This window comes from Erythrolamprus reginae, chromosome Z (assembly GCF_031021105.1).
Source record: "Erythrolamprus reginae isolate rEryReg1 chromosome Z, rEryReg1.hap1, whole genome shotgun sequence".
NCBI lineage: Eukaryota > Metazoa > Chordata > Lepidosauria > Squamata > Dipsadidae > Erythrolamprus > Erythrolamprus reginae.
The window spans coordinates 56,234,211-56,246,505 of NC_091963.1; the positions used below are offsets into that span (position 1 = coordinate 56,234,211).

Consider the following 12,295-nt stretch of genomic DNA (forward strand, 5'->3'; position numbering starts at 1 on the left):
GTATCGCGATCCCGATCATTGCGAACGGGCTAAATCGCGATTTTTCAACCCGAAAGTCAAAACACCATCTGCGCATGCGCGCCCTTTTTTTTATGGCCACGCATGCGTAGATGGCGCCGGGCAGATCAGCAGCTGGGCGGCTTCCCTGGGTCTTCCCCCTCTTGCTGGCGGGAGGGCGAGCGGCCAGCATCAGCGAGGAGTTTCTCCACCGCACATGCAAACTCCTCTCTGCCGCTCGCCCGCCCTTCGCCCGCCCACGCCGTTCGCTCGCACCGCTTCCCAGCTGAGTCCTGAAGTGAATTGGCTTCAGGACTCAGCTGGGAAGCGGCGCAAGCGAGCGGCACGAGTGAACGGCTTGTCCACCGCCTGCCTGCCCGCGCGCCCGCCGCTCGCCCGCCCTTCGCCCGCCCCGCCGTTCGCTCGCACCGCTTCCCAGCTGAGTCCTGAAGTGAATTGGCTTCAGGACTCAGCTGGGAAGCGGCGCGAGCGAGCGGCGCGAGTGAACGGCTTGTCCGCCGCCTGCCTGCCCGCGCGCCCGCCGCGCGCGCGCCCTTCGCCCGCCCACGCCGTTCGCTCGCGCCGCTTCCCAGCTGAGTCCTGAAGCGAATTGGCTTCAGGACTCAGCTGGGAAGCAGCGCGAACGAACGGCTTGTCCGCCGCCTGCCTGCCCGCGCGCCCGCCGCTCGCCCGCCCTTCGCCTGCCCACGCCGTTCGCTCGCGCTGCTTCCCAGCTGAGTCCTGAAGCCAATTCGCTTCAGGACTCAGCTGGGAAGCGGCGCGAGCGAACGGCGTGGGCAGGCGAAGGGCGGGCAAGCGGCAGCGAGGAGTTTGCGTGGGTGGTGGGGAAACCCCAATCTTCGGCTCCTCGCTGCCGCGGCGGAAGTAAAAACACCATCTGCGCATGCGCAGATGGTGTTTTTACTTCCGCAGCGCTACTTCGCGAAAAACCGATCATTGCTAGGGGTCCTGGAACGGAACCCTCGCAATGATCGGGGGATCACTGTGTACATAGAATTAAATGATATATTTTGGATGTTCAGTAATCATAAAAAGATAGGGAAATTGTATTTCTTTGAGGTGAGGAGAGGCCAGGCACCCTAACCCAGCGTTTCCCAACCAGTATGCTGCGGCACACTAGTGTGCCGCGACACATGGTCAGGTGTGCCGCGAAACTCCTAGGTAAGCTCCAGCTGGGCGGGGCGCTGCCAGTGCCGGTACCTCAGACCTGGAGCTCCCACTCGCAACTGTCCCCCAGCTACTGTCCGATGCTGCTGTTGCCGGCGCTCTCCTGCTGGGCCCCAAAGAAGGAAGGCGGGAAAAAAGGAGAGCTTCATTCTTCGCGCCTTTTTCCCGCCTTCCTTCTTTGGGGCCCAGCAGGAGAGTGCCGGCAACAGCAGCATCGGGCAGTAGCCGGGGGGCAGCTGCGAGTGGGAGCTCCAGGTCAGAGGCACCAGCACCGGAGGTGCCCCGCCCAGGTGGAGCTTCCCTGGCGTTGGCAGCAACCAATGTCCTTTGGGGCCTGGAGGGAAGGCACTGGCGGTGGGAGCGGGAGGGTGCCAGGCCGCGCACGCCTGCACCAGCGCACCCCAAAACGCCCCCCGCGCACTTTTCCAAGGGTGCGCCCGAAGCCGTGGCCGCCCCGCCCCCCGCACCTCTAGCCCCCTCACGCCCCAGGCTACTCGCCGCTGCCTTCGCCGAAAGCGCTTTTGTCCCGGGCTCTCAGCGAGGGGGCTGGCTGCAGGAGAGGTGGGGCAGGCGTTCTCACGGGGGCCGGTGAAGGCGATCTCTCTCGCTCTCTGGAGGCTGGCGAAAGTGATTTTCAATGTCGGGCGCGCAGGCCGGTGCGCGCTCTCCTCCTCCCCCTGCCACATTCAAAGTAAGCCAGCGAAGGTTTTTCTTACTTTGAATGTTCCGGGCAGGCTGGCAAGGGGATGGGGAGAGAGAGCGCGTCAGCCCGCACGCCTGACATTGAAAATCACTTTCGCCAGCCTCCGGAGAACGATAGTGAGAGCGACAGAGCAAGATAGAAAGTGAGAAAGAGAGAGAGAGACAAAGAGGGGGTAGAGAAAGAGATAGCAAGAGAGAGGGAAAGAGAGAGAAAGAGTGTGAGAGAGAAAACGAGAAAGAGAGAAAGAAAACAAGAGAGGGAAAGTGAGAAAAAGAGAGAGAGAGCAAGAGGGGGAGAGATAGAGAAAGAGAGAGAGAGAAAGAAAGAAAGAGAGAGAGATGAGAGAGGAAGGAAGAGAGTGAGAGAGAGATAGAAAGCAAGAGAGAAAGAGAGAGAGAAAGAAAGATGAGTGAGGAAGGAAGAGAGTGAGAGAGAGAGAAAAAAGCAAGAGAGAGATAGCAAGAGAGACAGAGAGAGAGAGAGAGCAAGGGACAGAGAAAGACATAGAGGGAGGGAAGGAGGGAGAGAGAAAGAGAGCAAAAAAGAGAAGACAGAAAGAAAGAGGGATGGAGAGAGAGAAAGAAGGGAAGGAAGAGAAAGAGGGAGGGAGAAATAGAGCGAAAGGGAGGAAGAGAGAGGGGTTTTTTTGTCCAAACTTTTCTTTAGCCCCCCCCCCCCCCCCGTTCAATGTTCCCCAGGATTTTGAAAATATGAATAATGTGCCCGCGGCTCAAAAAAAGTTGGGAAACACTGCCCTAACCCAAACCCTTAACATGAGTGACATCAAGTTAGCCACCTTTTGGGAGGGGGTGTATAATTTTTTATTGTTTTTCCACATTTTAAATAGATACACATTCACATACCTTCAAATTGAAATACAATACAATATAATATCAATTGCCAAATTCTTAATTATTTATCTGTTTTATTTTGGTATACATCATTCATCTTGTGCTACCTCCTTTTCTAATTTTATCATCTGGATTTCAAAGATTGTTTTCTGCTTTCATTCATATCCAAAATGCTATTAGCTATCAAAATATCTCTTGGCTCTTTGCTTTTTTCTACTAAAACTATGCCATCGTGCAGTCCATTATTTATCTGATTCATGTTTTTAAACCCTCATTTCATCATAACTTCCCTTTACAAAGAAAGTTCCAAATTTACTTCTCTTCATACAACAAGAAAGAAAGAAGAAAACATAATAAAAGTTATTATTAATAATTTAAATTATATATTCTTCTTTCTGTGCTTAAACATATCATTCCTTTCATTTTACAAATATATCATTTTTAATTTAACAAATCATAATTATAGTGTAACATATTTTTCTATTTATTTTTCATAAAAAGTATCTTCCATTATCAATCCCAGTACAATAGTAATTTTCCCTAATATGTATATACTTTTCACTGTCGTTCTCAGTGTAATAATCTCCCCTAATCTATAAATTCCACTGCCAAACCCAGTGTAATAACCTTTCCTAATCTATTTGATTTTACTGCCATTCACAGTGTGATAATCTTCCCTAATCTATGTATCTTCCCTATTCTATATATATTCCACTGTTGAACTCAGTGTAATAATCTTCCCTAATCTATTTAATTTAACTGTCATGCCCAAAGTAGTACTCTTATTTACTCTATACAGTATATCTTTTGTTATCGTACCCAATATAAACATAGTACCATTTATTTTTCCCATATTCATCCTCCTTTAATAATCATAGCTTTATCATATCCCTTTTCCCTTTCCTTCTGTTTTAGTTTACCATTATACTTCACATAATCAATCTTATAATTCAAGTAATCAATAAGGGTATTAAAAATATTAATCATCCATAATAATCATAATTATTTTCAATTTTATCTTCCTTATTCAACCATTCCATTTTAGCATTATTTATCCCTAAAAATATTTTTTTAAAGAAAGTAAAATACATCTTAATTGAACATTGTTACACACAACACATAATTCTTGCTCATTAATTCCCCCTCCATATTTCCAATCTTATCACCCATTCTATATTCATTTTTTTCTCATATATTTTCCATAATAAATTCCAATTAAATTTAACATTCATAATCCCAATTCATCATTTTACATTGTCTTATTCTTTTATAAATTTATAACTATGGTAAAGCTCAGTCTTCTTCCTCTTTTTAACAGTACTGCTGTCATCTGTATATGCCATATCCATATTCCTTATAGTGCGTTAAGACTCTTTTCGAGTAATATTATCCAATGTGTCCTCAGTCAGTTCAGTTATCTCATCTCTCAAGAATTCCTTCCTTCCAAGCCAAAGCTGAGGACCTCCTTTCTTCTTAAAAATAAATATGTAACCAAAACAAATAAGATACGCTTTCACCAAGGCCAGCATCTGTCAAAAACATCTTTACAATAACTGCTTGCAATAATTCCTCCAACCAAAAGATGGCAGACTTTAATATCTTCCAATGTAAAACATTCCTCTTCATTTAATGTATAAAAGAAAAAGAAACACAGCCTCCAATTTAAAAATCTAAATTCAAAAAAACCCAACATTAAATCTCTTAGTAATCCAATCTTGGGAAATTTGCTGCATTCTGAAGCCTTTCGCTATTCGCCCCATGGCTATATAGCCACTTCCGCTTCCATTTCCGGCAATTTTAGCTCTGTTAAGAATAAAAATCAGAAAAAAAACCACCCTGAAATCCCCTCGGCCACCCTCAGTCACCAGCACATCATTTGATCTCTTCTTCACTCTATAAGTACTTTAGACCATCCTCTTTCCAGATGTTACCACTCGTCTTTCCATCCTGGCATTGCGTTGTCTCTGCTGCTGGTGCTGACTCAGGCATGACTGCCTGGCCAGCTTCACACCACCGTCGGCGCGAGACTAGGCTGGTAGGTCTGGGGGGTATGCTGACCCCTAATCAGACCCTCAGTAGCATCCCCTGTGTCACCTCCCTTCAGGGAGGATCGGGTCTGGTTCAAAAGGACCAGAACCCCCGGAGAGTGGGGATTCGGAGCCCCCCCAAGGCAGCAGGGAGGCTCCATGCTGCTGCAGCCATTTGACCCTGCCCCTATTCAAATTGGCCATCCTTTAAGCCAGTCACATGACCTTTAAGCCACCCCTGGTCACATGATTGTCAAGCCACTCCCACCTAGTCACATGGCCGAAAGCCACACCCACAAAATAACTCCTCCCACAGTGTGGTAGTAAAATTTTTCGCAGCCCTTCACTGGCCTCTTTCCCCCACAAAGTCACCTGTCACATGATCCAATCAGCATACAGTCCAGTTGCTAGGTGACCTCAGTCTTCACCTTCTGAATGTTTGCAGAAACGTCCATAATAAATAGGAAGATAATGCAAGTAACAAGATCCATATTTGAAAAGTGACAAAATGGGTAGACTTGTTTGCTTCATTTAAGCATTGGAGATTTATAGAATATTGTTTTAATGAATTTTGCCATCTCATAAAATAATGAGCAACTGTGCTCAGTTTTGATCATTACTAATAGAAGGAGTTCTAGTTGCAGCAAATTGGTTTGGGAGAATGCACATGTGTTCCTGGTACCTGTCCAATATCTTCACCACTAACACACTGATTCTAGTTGCTATTTCATTTTTTCATTGTCTACAGTTTGCATTGAAAAGGAAGGATTCAGTTCATTTTTCTCAACAGTAGAGGTAAATTAGGTAGCTTACAAATATTATAAATTAGTCCTTTCTTTAATTCAGCAGAGAATGAAGAGACACTTTCTACAAGTGCAAATAGTAAAGATAAAAAAACAAGTCCAGGTTTGAATTGCAGCAGAAGGCAAGCTTTTGACTATTTTCTCACATGTGCCATCCCAATGTCCTGATCTAAATTGGGGTCAATGCCAGTCCGGGGAGACCACCACCTTTTTAAAAGAAATTCCAAAAATATTTTCTGGGGTTTTTTCCCTGCACATGTGCAGACAGCCCCACTTCGCAAAGAAGCAACTCCTGAAACAGTAGAATAAAACACACAGGGGTTAGTATCGCTTTTAACCCTCCCCCCAAGGGGCCCTTAGGCTTGGTTGGGTATTTTTTGTGGAACTGTTTAATTAACCTATCAGCCTTGACATCCCGACTCTTAAAGAGAGTTGGAGTGATCGATGTTTGTCTGCTTGCTTTTTGTAGGCTTCTGCTGCTTCAACCAGAGCCTTCTTGGTGTCCTCCCATCCTCTCTTTAGTTTCTCCATTCATTCCACCAACCTGATGTATGAGGGAGGTTCTATAGGTAGTTCAGGCATGGAGACAAAATCTTGTCCACTGATGACCTGGAAAGGAGTTAGTCCTGTGCTGCTGTGCACAGAGTTGTTGTATGCTACTTCCACAAAAGGCAGTAGTTCAGCCCAATTGTCCTGCTATAGCCCACATAACATCTGACGTATTGTTCCACTAGGGCAGACCTGGGCAAGATATGGCCCGGGGACCGGATGCGGTCTGCCTGATGTCTGTGACTGGCCTGCAGAGGTTAGTCTAACCTGTGCATGCATGCGTGCACAGGCAAAGACCAAATGCCATGCGGCGTTTCCAAAAGCCATGTGGTGGAGTCGGACGGCCTCACCACCGGCACGCAGAAACAAAAAGCAAAAAAGCAGCAGTCGCATCGTGCCTGTTGCTCGGCTAATGGTGTTGCCTACACCGGAGCTCTTGCCTCGCCCTCTCCACCTTTCCCGTAAAATGACTTAACCTTCTGTGGGAATTCACAGCGGAGCCTCTCCCACCCCCAGTGGGGGAAAATCAGGTTGGGGGGGGAGCAGGGAGAGAATTGGAAGACTGAGAATGGAGGGAAGGAGGAAGGGGAGGGAGGGAGGGAGGGAGGGAGGGAGGGAGGAAGGAAGGAAGGAAGGAAGGAAGGAAGGAAGGAAGGAAGGAAGGAAGGAAGGAAGGAAGGAAGGAAGGAAGGAAGGAAGGAGAAATGGCATTACTCTGGAAATATAAAACTGTTAAATATGAATCTCTCCCTTTTTTATAGAAAGCAAACAAGTTCCTTGATAGATAAAAATAGTAGAAAGAAACTAGACAGCTTTAGGATTTTTTTAAATGAAATAATCAGAGAGCATTATATGGATTGAATGAATTATTAACTTAAAATTGGATAGAGGACCTTTCCAGGATCATAATGTTTGATAATTTGGAATTATAGGGAAGTGATAATGACCAAATGATTTCAGCTTTTTCCATTTAGTATCTGTTACCAGCATATGTATACTATATACCAGGGGTGGGCAATTAATTTATAATTATAATTATAATATATTATATATTATATAATATATAACTTTTCTAGATAAGAACCGGGTGTTCAAGATATAATATATAATACATAATTATATATAACATGTATAACATATAATATATAATATAATATAATATAATATATAATTATAATTTATAATTATAATTTATAATTATAATATAATTAACTAAGTTCTACCCAATAATATACATTATTGGGTAGAACTGAGTTAATTATATTAGTCCAGCCCTCTAAAACCATCCCAATTTCTCATGCGGTCCTATGGCAAAATTAATTGCCCACCCCTGGTCTAGGAGGACTTTTAACCTACCATCACTCAGCAAATCTCTGGTTTGACGCAGGAGTTCTTGGCCACCATGGCAACCATGAACCTGACCCAAATAATTCAGGGTCCAACTCATGAGGGAGGACACACTCTTGACATGGTATTCCTCTCAGAACAGTTGAGCAATGATCTAAAATTAAGGGGCTTAGAGATTTTGCCTTTGTCATGGTCAGATCATTTTTTGCTACAGCTTGATTTTAAGATTCCAATACTCCCCCGCAGGGAGGCAGAACGAATTAGGAGGTTCCGCCCTAGTCGCCTGATGGACCCAGAGGGCTTTCAGAAGGTATTTGGGATTTTACTGGACTTGCTTGTACACAGTTCAGTAGAGTCCCTTGCTGCTGCCTGGAATACGGCAGTGGCGGGGGCTCTAGGCCGAATTGTGCCTTTGTGACCTCTCTATGGCAGTAGACCCTAGAGATCTCCTTGATTTACTGAGGAACCCCGGGGGATGAAATGCCAGAAAAGACATCTAGAGGAGCACTGGAGAAAAAGTAAATCCGAATCTGACCGAACACTGCTAAGGATGAATTCCCCACACTAGTGGACCTCCCTGCTAAGGGGGTGGGCTTCATCTCAGTCCCATTCCGCTGGAAGGGGGAGGTGGCTGGGCAGAGAAGGAGGCCGCACTTGTTCTCATGGTTACAGGGGAGAGAGGTGGCTGCTGGGCCCCATGGGCATGGGGGAGGCTAGGGTCCCACTGGCATTGTGCTCATCCCATCCCTGGGATGTATACCACCTCAGGTCTTCATATCAAGGGTCACCTCAGACTCTCTTCTCCCATGCTGGGGGCTTCCCCGTCCTGGTCTTGGGGCCAACCTGGACTCAGAGGGAAGGGTCACCCAGGTGGTCTTCAATTCAGCTAGAAGACCTTTAGGGGTTTCACTCACAGCTGTGTGGAATGATGGGGTGTTTTTGCTTCACAGGGACCCCTTTGTTAACCCAGTATAAGAATGCTCAGGGACCTTCAATGCCCGTTTCTGGGCCCGGGAGCCTTGCTTAGGGAGCATTCCACTTATAGTTAGGCATCCTAAATGGTCAGGAAGATCTGCTAAGGACTAGCTGTGAGACACGGGCCAGGAACTCCAAACCTATGACAGGCCAACAACTTGGCTTATCAGAGATCTCCAATCAGAGTGGGGTGACCAAGTTGCCCCCATTTGAGCCTCACTTTCTTTGTCCAGAAGTTCCTGCTCTCCTATGGCTCCAAGGAGAGACAGATCCTGAGGGGGAGTCGTCTCATAAGCAGGCCTTTTCTGCACCCCCCCCCCCCCCATGCTTTCAATTCTTGTTGATCCCTCCAAGCCCTCCCAAAGCAGGCTTTTCGGTTAACCCTTTCTCTTCCAATTCTCCTAAGTTTTCTGTCCACCCATGGCTGGGAGTGGAGGGATTTGAGCTCAGGTCCCTGAGGAAAAATGAGCATCAGGATATATGTCAGCGTCCCAAATAGCATCTGGGAAATAAATCAGATTCCAATCCAATTCTCTCATCCAAAGTTCAATTTATTAACAGAGCAATGTTGGTCATGCTGTTGCCATCCCAATACTAACTTCATTCCAGTACTCCACCCAGGTTAAGGTTCATACTCATCTCCACACCCACAAGTTCATCAGAATGACCAGTCCGAGTGGAGGGATTTCACTGACCTCCTCCTTACATCCGTTGATGTAGCACAAAAGATGACCTTGGACTCTTATAATTTGTTGCGACTAGTAACTTTCCCTCTCTTGCAACTACCCCTCCCAGTTCCCATAATACTACCCCACTATGGCAGGCTAAAATCTGCCTTATGGCTTCGGCCTGACAGCAGGAGGAAACGAACTGGCAATGAGGTAAGTTAGAACCCACCCCGGGGAGCTTTAATTATGCACTGGGTAATGCTGCTAATTTACATTTATTTCCCAAAAGATATCAGGCAATCTAATATTTGTCCCATTGAACCTTCTAACTAGTAAATATAGATATAGGTTCTCACTGGGGCATATTATATAAATGACAATCAAATAATACAGTATTTTCAATAAATGTGAACTTTCCTTAAAAAAAAATATTAAATGTTTTTTTAAAAGAACAAAGGGAAAATATTCCCCTCCAAAAGGTAAAGCAAGAAATCAAAGAGAAAACTAAAATATAAATTGACAAATTGGCCCCCATCTTCACACAAATCTTCGACAAATCACTAGAGATATGTTATGTTTCTTCCTGTTTCAAACGCTCTGCTATCATCCCAGTGCCAAAGAAGTCCTCCACCAATGAACTAAATGACTACAGACCAGTTTATTTATTTATTAGATTTGTATGCCCCCCCCTCTCCGAGTACTCTATTGCTCTAACATCTGTACTTATGAAAACCTTTGAAAGGCTAGTGATGTCCCACTTGAAAACCATCATGGATCCACTGTTAGACCACCTGCAATTTGCATACAGAGCAAATAGATTGACAGATGATCTGTTAATATGGCTCTGCACTACATCTTACAACATCTTGAATCTCCAAAGACCTATGCTAGCGTCCTCTTTGTAGACTTTACTTCAGCATTCAGCACCATCATACCGGACATTTTTAAACTAAACTAAATCAGCTAGCACTAGCTGAACACACTTATAAGTGGATCACAAGATTCCTAACAGACAGGAAGCAGCAGGTAAAGCTAGGCAAAAATCACATCAGATACCTGTACAATGAGCACAGGCCTCCCCCAAGGCTGTGTCTCCCTACTTCTCTATATACATCAATGACTGCATCTCAAATGATCCATCTGTTAAACTACTGAAGTTTGCAGATGTTACAACAGTGATTGCTCTCATTCGAGACAATGATGAAACCGCATACACATGGGAGGTTTAACAACTAGCCTCGTGGTGCTACCAGAACAATCTAGAACTGAACACACTCAAAACTGTAGACTTTAGGAGAAACCCTCCCATCCTACTACCTCTCACAATACTAGACAACATAGTATCAACAATAGAGATCTTAAACCTCTAGGTTCTATCATATCTCAAAACCTAAAATGGTCACCTAACATCAAAAACGTTATCAAAAAAACTCAACAAAGAATGTTCTTTCTGCACCAACTCAGGAAGCTCAAACTGCCAAAGGAGCTGCTGATACAGTTCTACAGAGGAATCATTGATTTATATACTGCACGAGTCAAAAAGAGGGCTGAGAAAATATTTACTGACCCCTCGCATCCTGTACATAAACTGTTTCAATTCCTACCCTCCAAATGTTGCTAGAGAGCAGTGCACAACGAGACCACTGGACATAAGAACAGTTTTTTTCCAAATGCCATCACTCTGCTAAACAAATAATTCCCTCAACACTGTCAAACTATTTACTAAGTCAGCCCTACTATTACTACTAGTTTTTTCTCATCATTCCTGTTATCCATTTCTTCCCACTTATGACTGTATGTCTGTAACTTGTTGCTTGTATCCTTAAGATTTTTATTAATATTGTTTCCTGATTGCTTATTTGACTCCTCTGGCAATCATTAAGTGTTGTACCTCATGATTCTTGACAAATGTATCTTTTATGTACACTGAGAGCATATGGGCCAAAGACAAATTCCTTATGTGTCCAATCACACTTGGCCAATAAAGAATTCTATTCTATTCTAAATGCCAAAAACAAAAGAAAAATAGAAAAAAAAATACAAAGATGTGGCTTCCACTCTTTTTTATATTTATAAGTTACAATTATAAATGTACCTCTTCATTGAAGGTAACTTCATGCCTGTTTTCTTTATATACTTATCCTGTCTAATCACAAAACAACATGAATCATATTGAAGCAGAATGGGGAATGATGCTTTTGTTTTCATTGTCCTCAAAAGTATAATTTGTGGCAATATTGATGAAACAACTATTTTTTTCTTCTTTATATCTATAAACAGATTATGTTTGTATAATTTTTTTAATGTTTATGTCTTTTGATTTCCTTTCAGCAAATCAAATTGGCTGCAGAGTCTCTGAAAGAACCCTAGGATGATAAACTGAACAGTTGCAGAAGTATATGCTATGCCCTATACAATATTAAGAAGAAAAAATATATTATACTTTCATATTATTTCAAACTGATATCAATTATTTTATCTTTATTCATCATAAAAATCTCAGGGTAATTGTTTTACATATTACTATATTCTCTATAGAAACTAATTAAGGCCATTCCTAAATCTTGTGAGAACTTATAGCCATTACTTTGCAATTTTTAAAAAGATTCTTATGCTAATTTACTAAGCATAATCATAAATATGAGCTGCACCTTTGGAATGTAACAGCAATATATAAATTCATATTCCTGTGGCATCTTCACGTTAAGAAGAATATTTTATCACTTTTTGTAGAAAGCTTACTACACACTGTATTGAAGAAGGAATTAATTTTGTTTTCTGTAAAATGTAATACATAAATTTCAAGTTTAGCATCCATATATAGTAAGGCTGTGTCAAAATATGTACTGTAAAATGTGTATACTATTTTAATTTGAATGATTATTCTCCATTAAAATTATTAATTTCAAAGAACTGGAAAATATTTGATTTGGCAAGAAGCTCTGTTAACTTGATTCACTCCCAAAATACACTCTGCTTATATAATCTTTTTACTCAGCTTTTATTTTCCTGGTTCATTAAAAATAGGCTGAGGTAAAGAATAATTTAATCTACTAGCAGAATTATATTAAATGGTTTGTTGTAATTACCATTTTACCCTTCTGTGTACTGGAGCATTTGTTTGTCCGAAATGCTTTTTTAAAAAAAATTTAGAGTAACTTTTAAACAAAAGCAGTCTTTACTGCCA

At 43.1% G+C, this 12,295-nt stretch overlaps 1 protein-coding gene across 4 annotated transcripts in view; it reads left to right on the top strand.

Moving 5' to 3' along the window:
- The window catches only part of ANO10 (anoctamin 10), a 154,431-nt gene extending 142,413 nt beyond the window's left edge, over positions 1–12,018 (top strand). For all 4 annotated transcript variants that reach the window (XM_070730115.1, XM_070730118.1, XM_070730119.1 and 1 more), the window contains one exon: positions 11,440–12,018. In XM_070730115.1, coding sequence (XP_070586216.1) covers positions 11,440–11,478 — 39 coding nt within the window. In that variant the 3' untranslated portion in view covers positions 11,479–12,018. The remainder of the gene's footprint in view (positions 1–11,439) is intronic.
- The last annotated feature ends 277 nt before the right edge of the window (positions 12,019–12,295 follow it).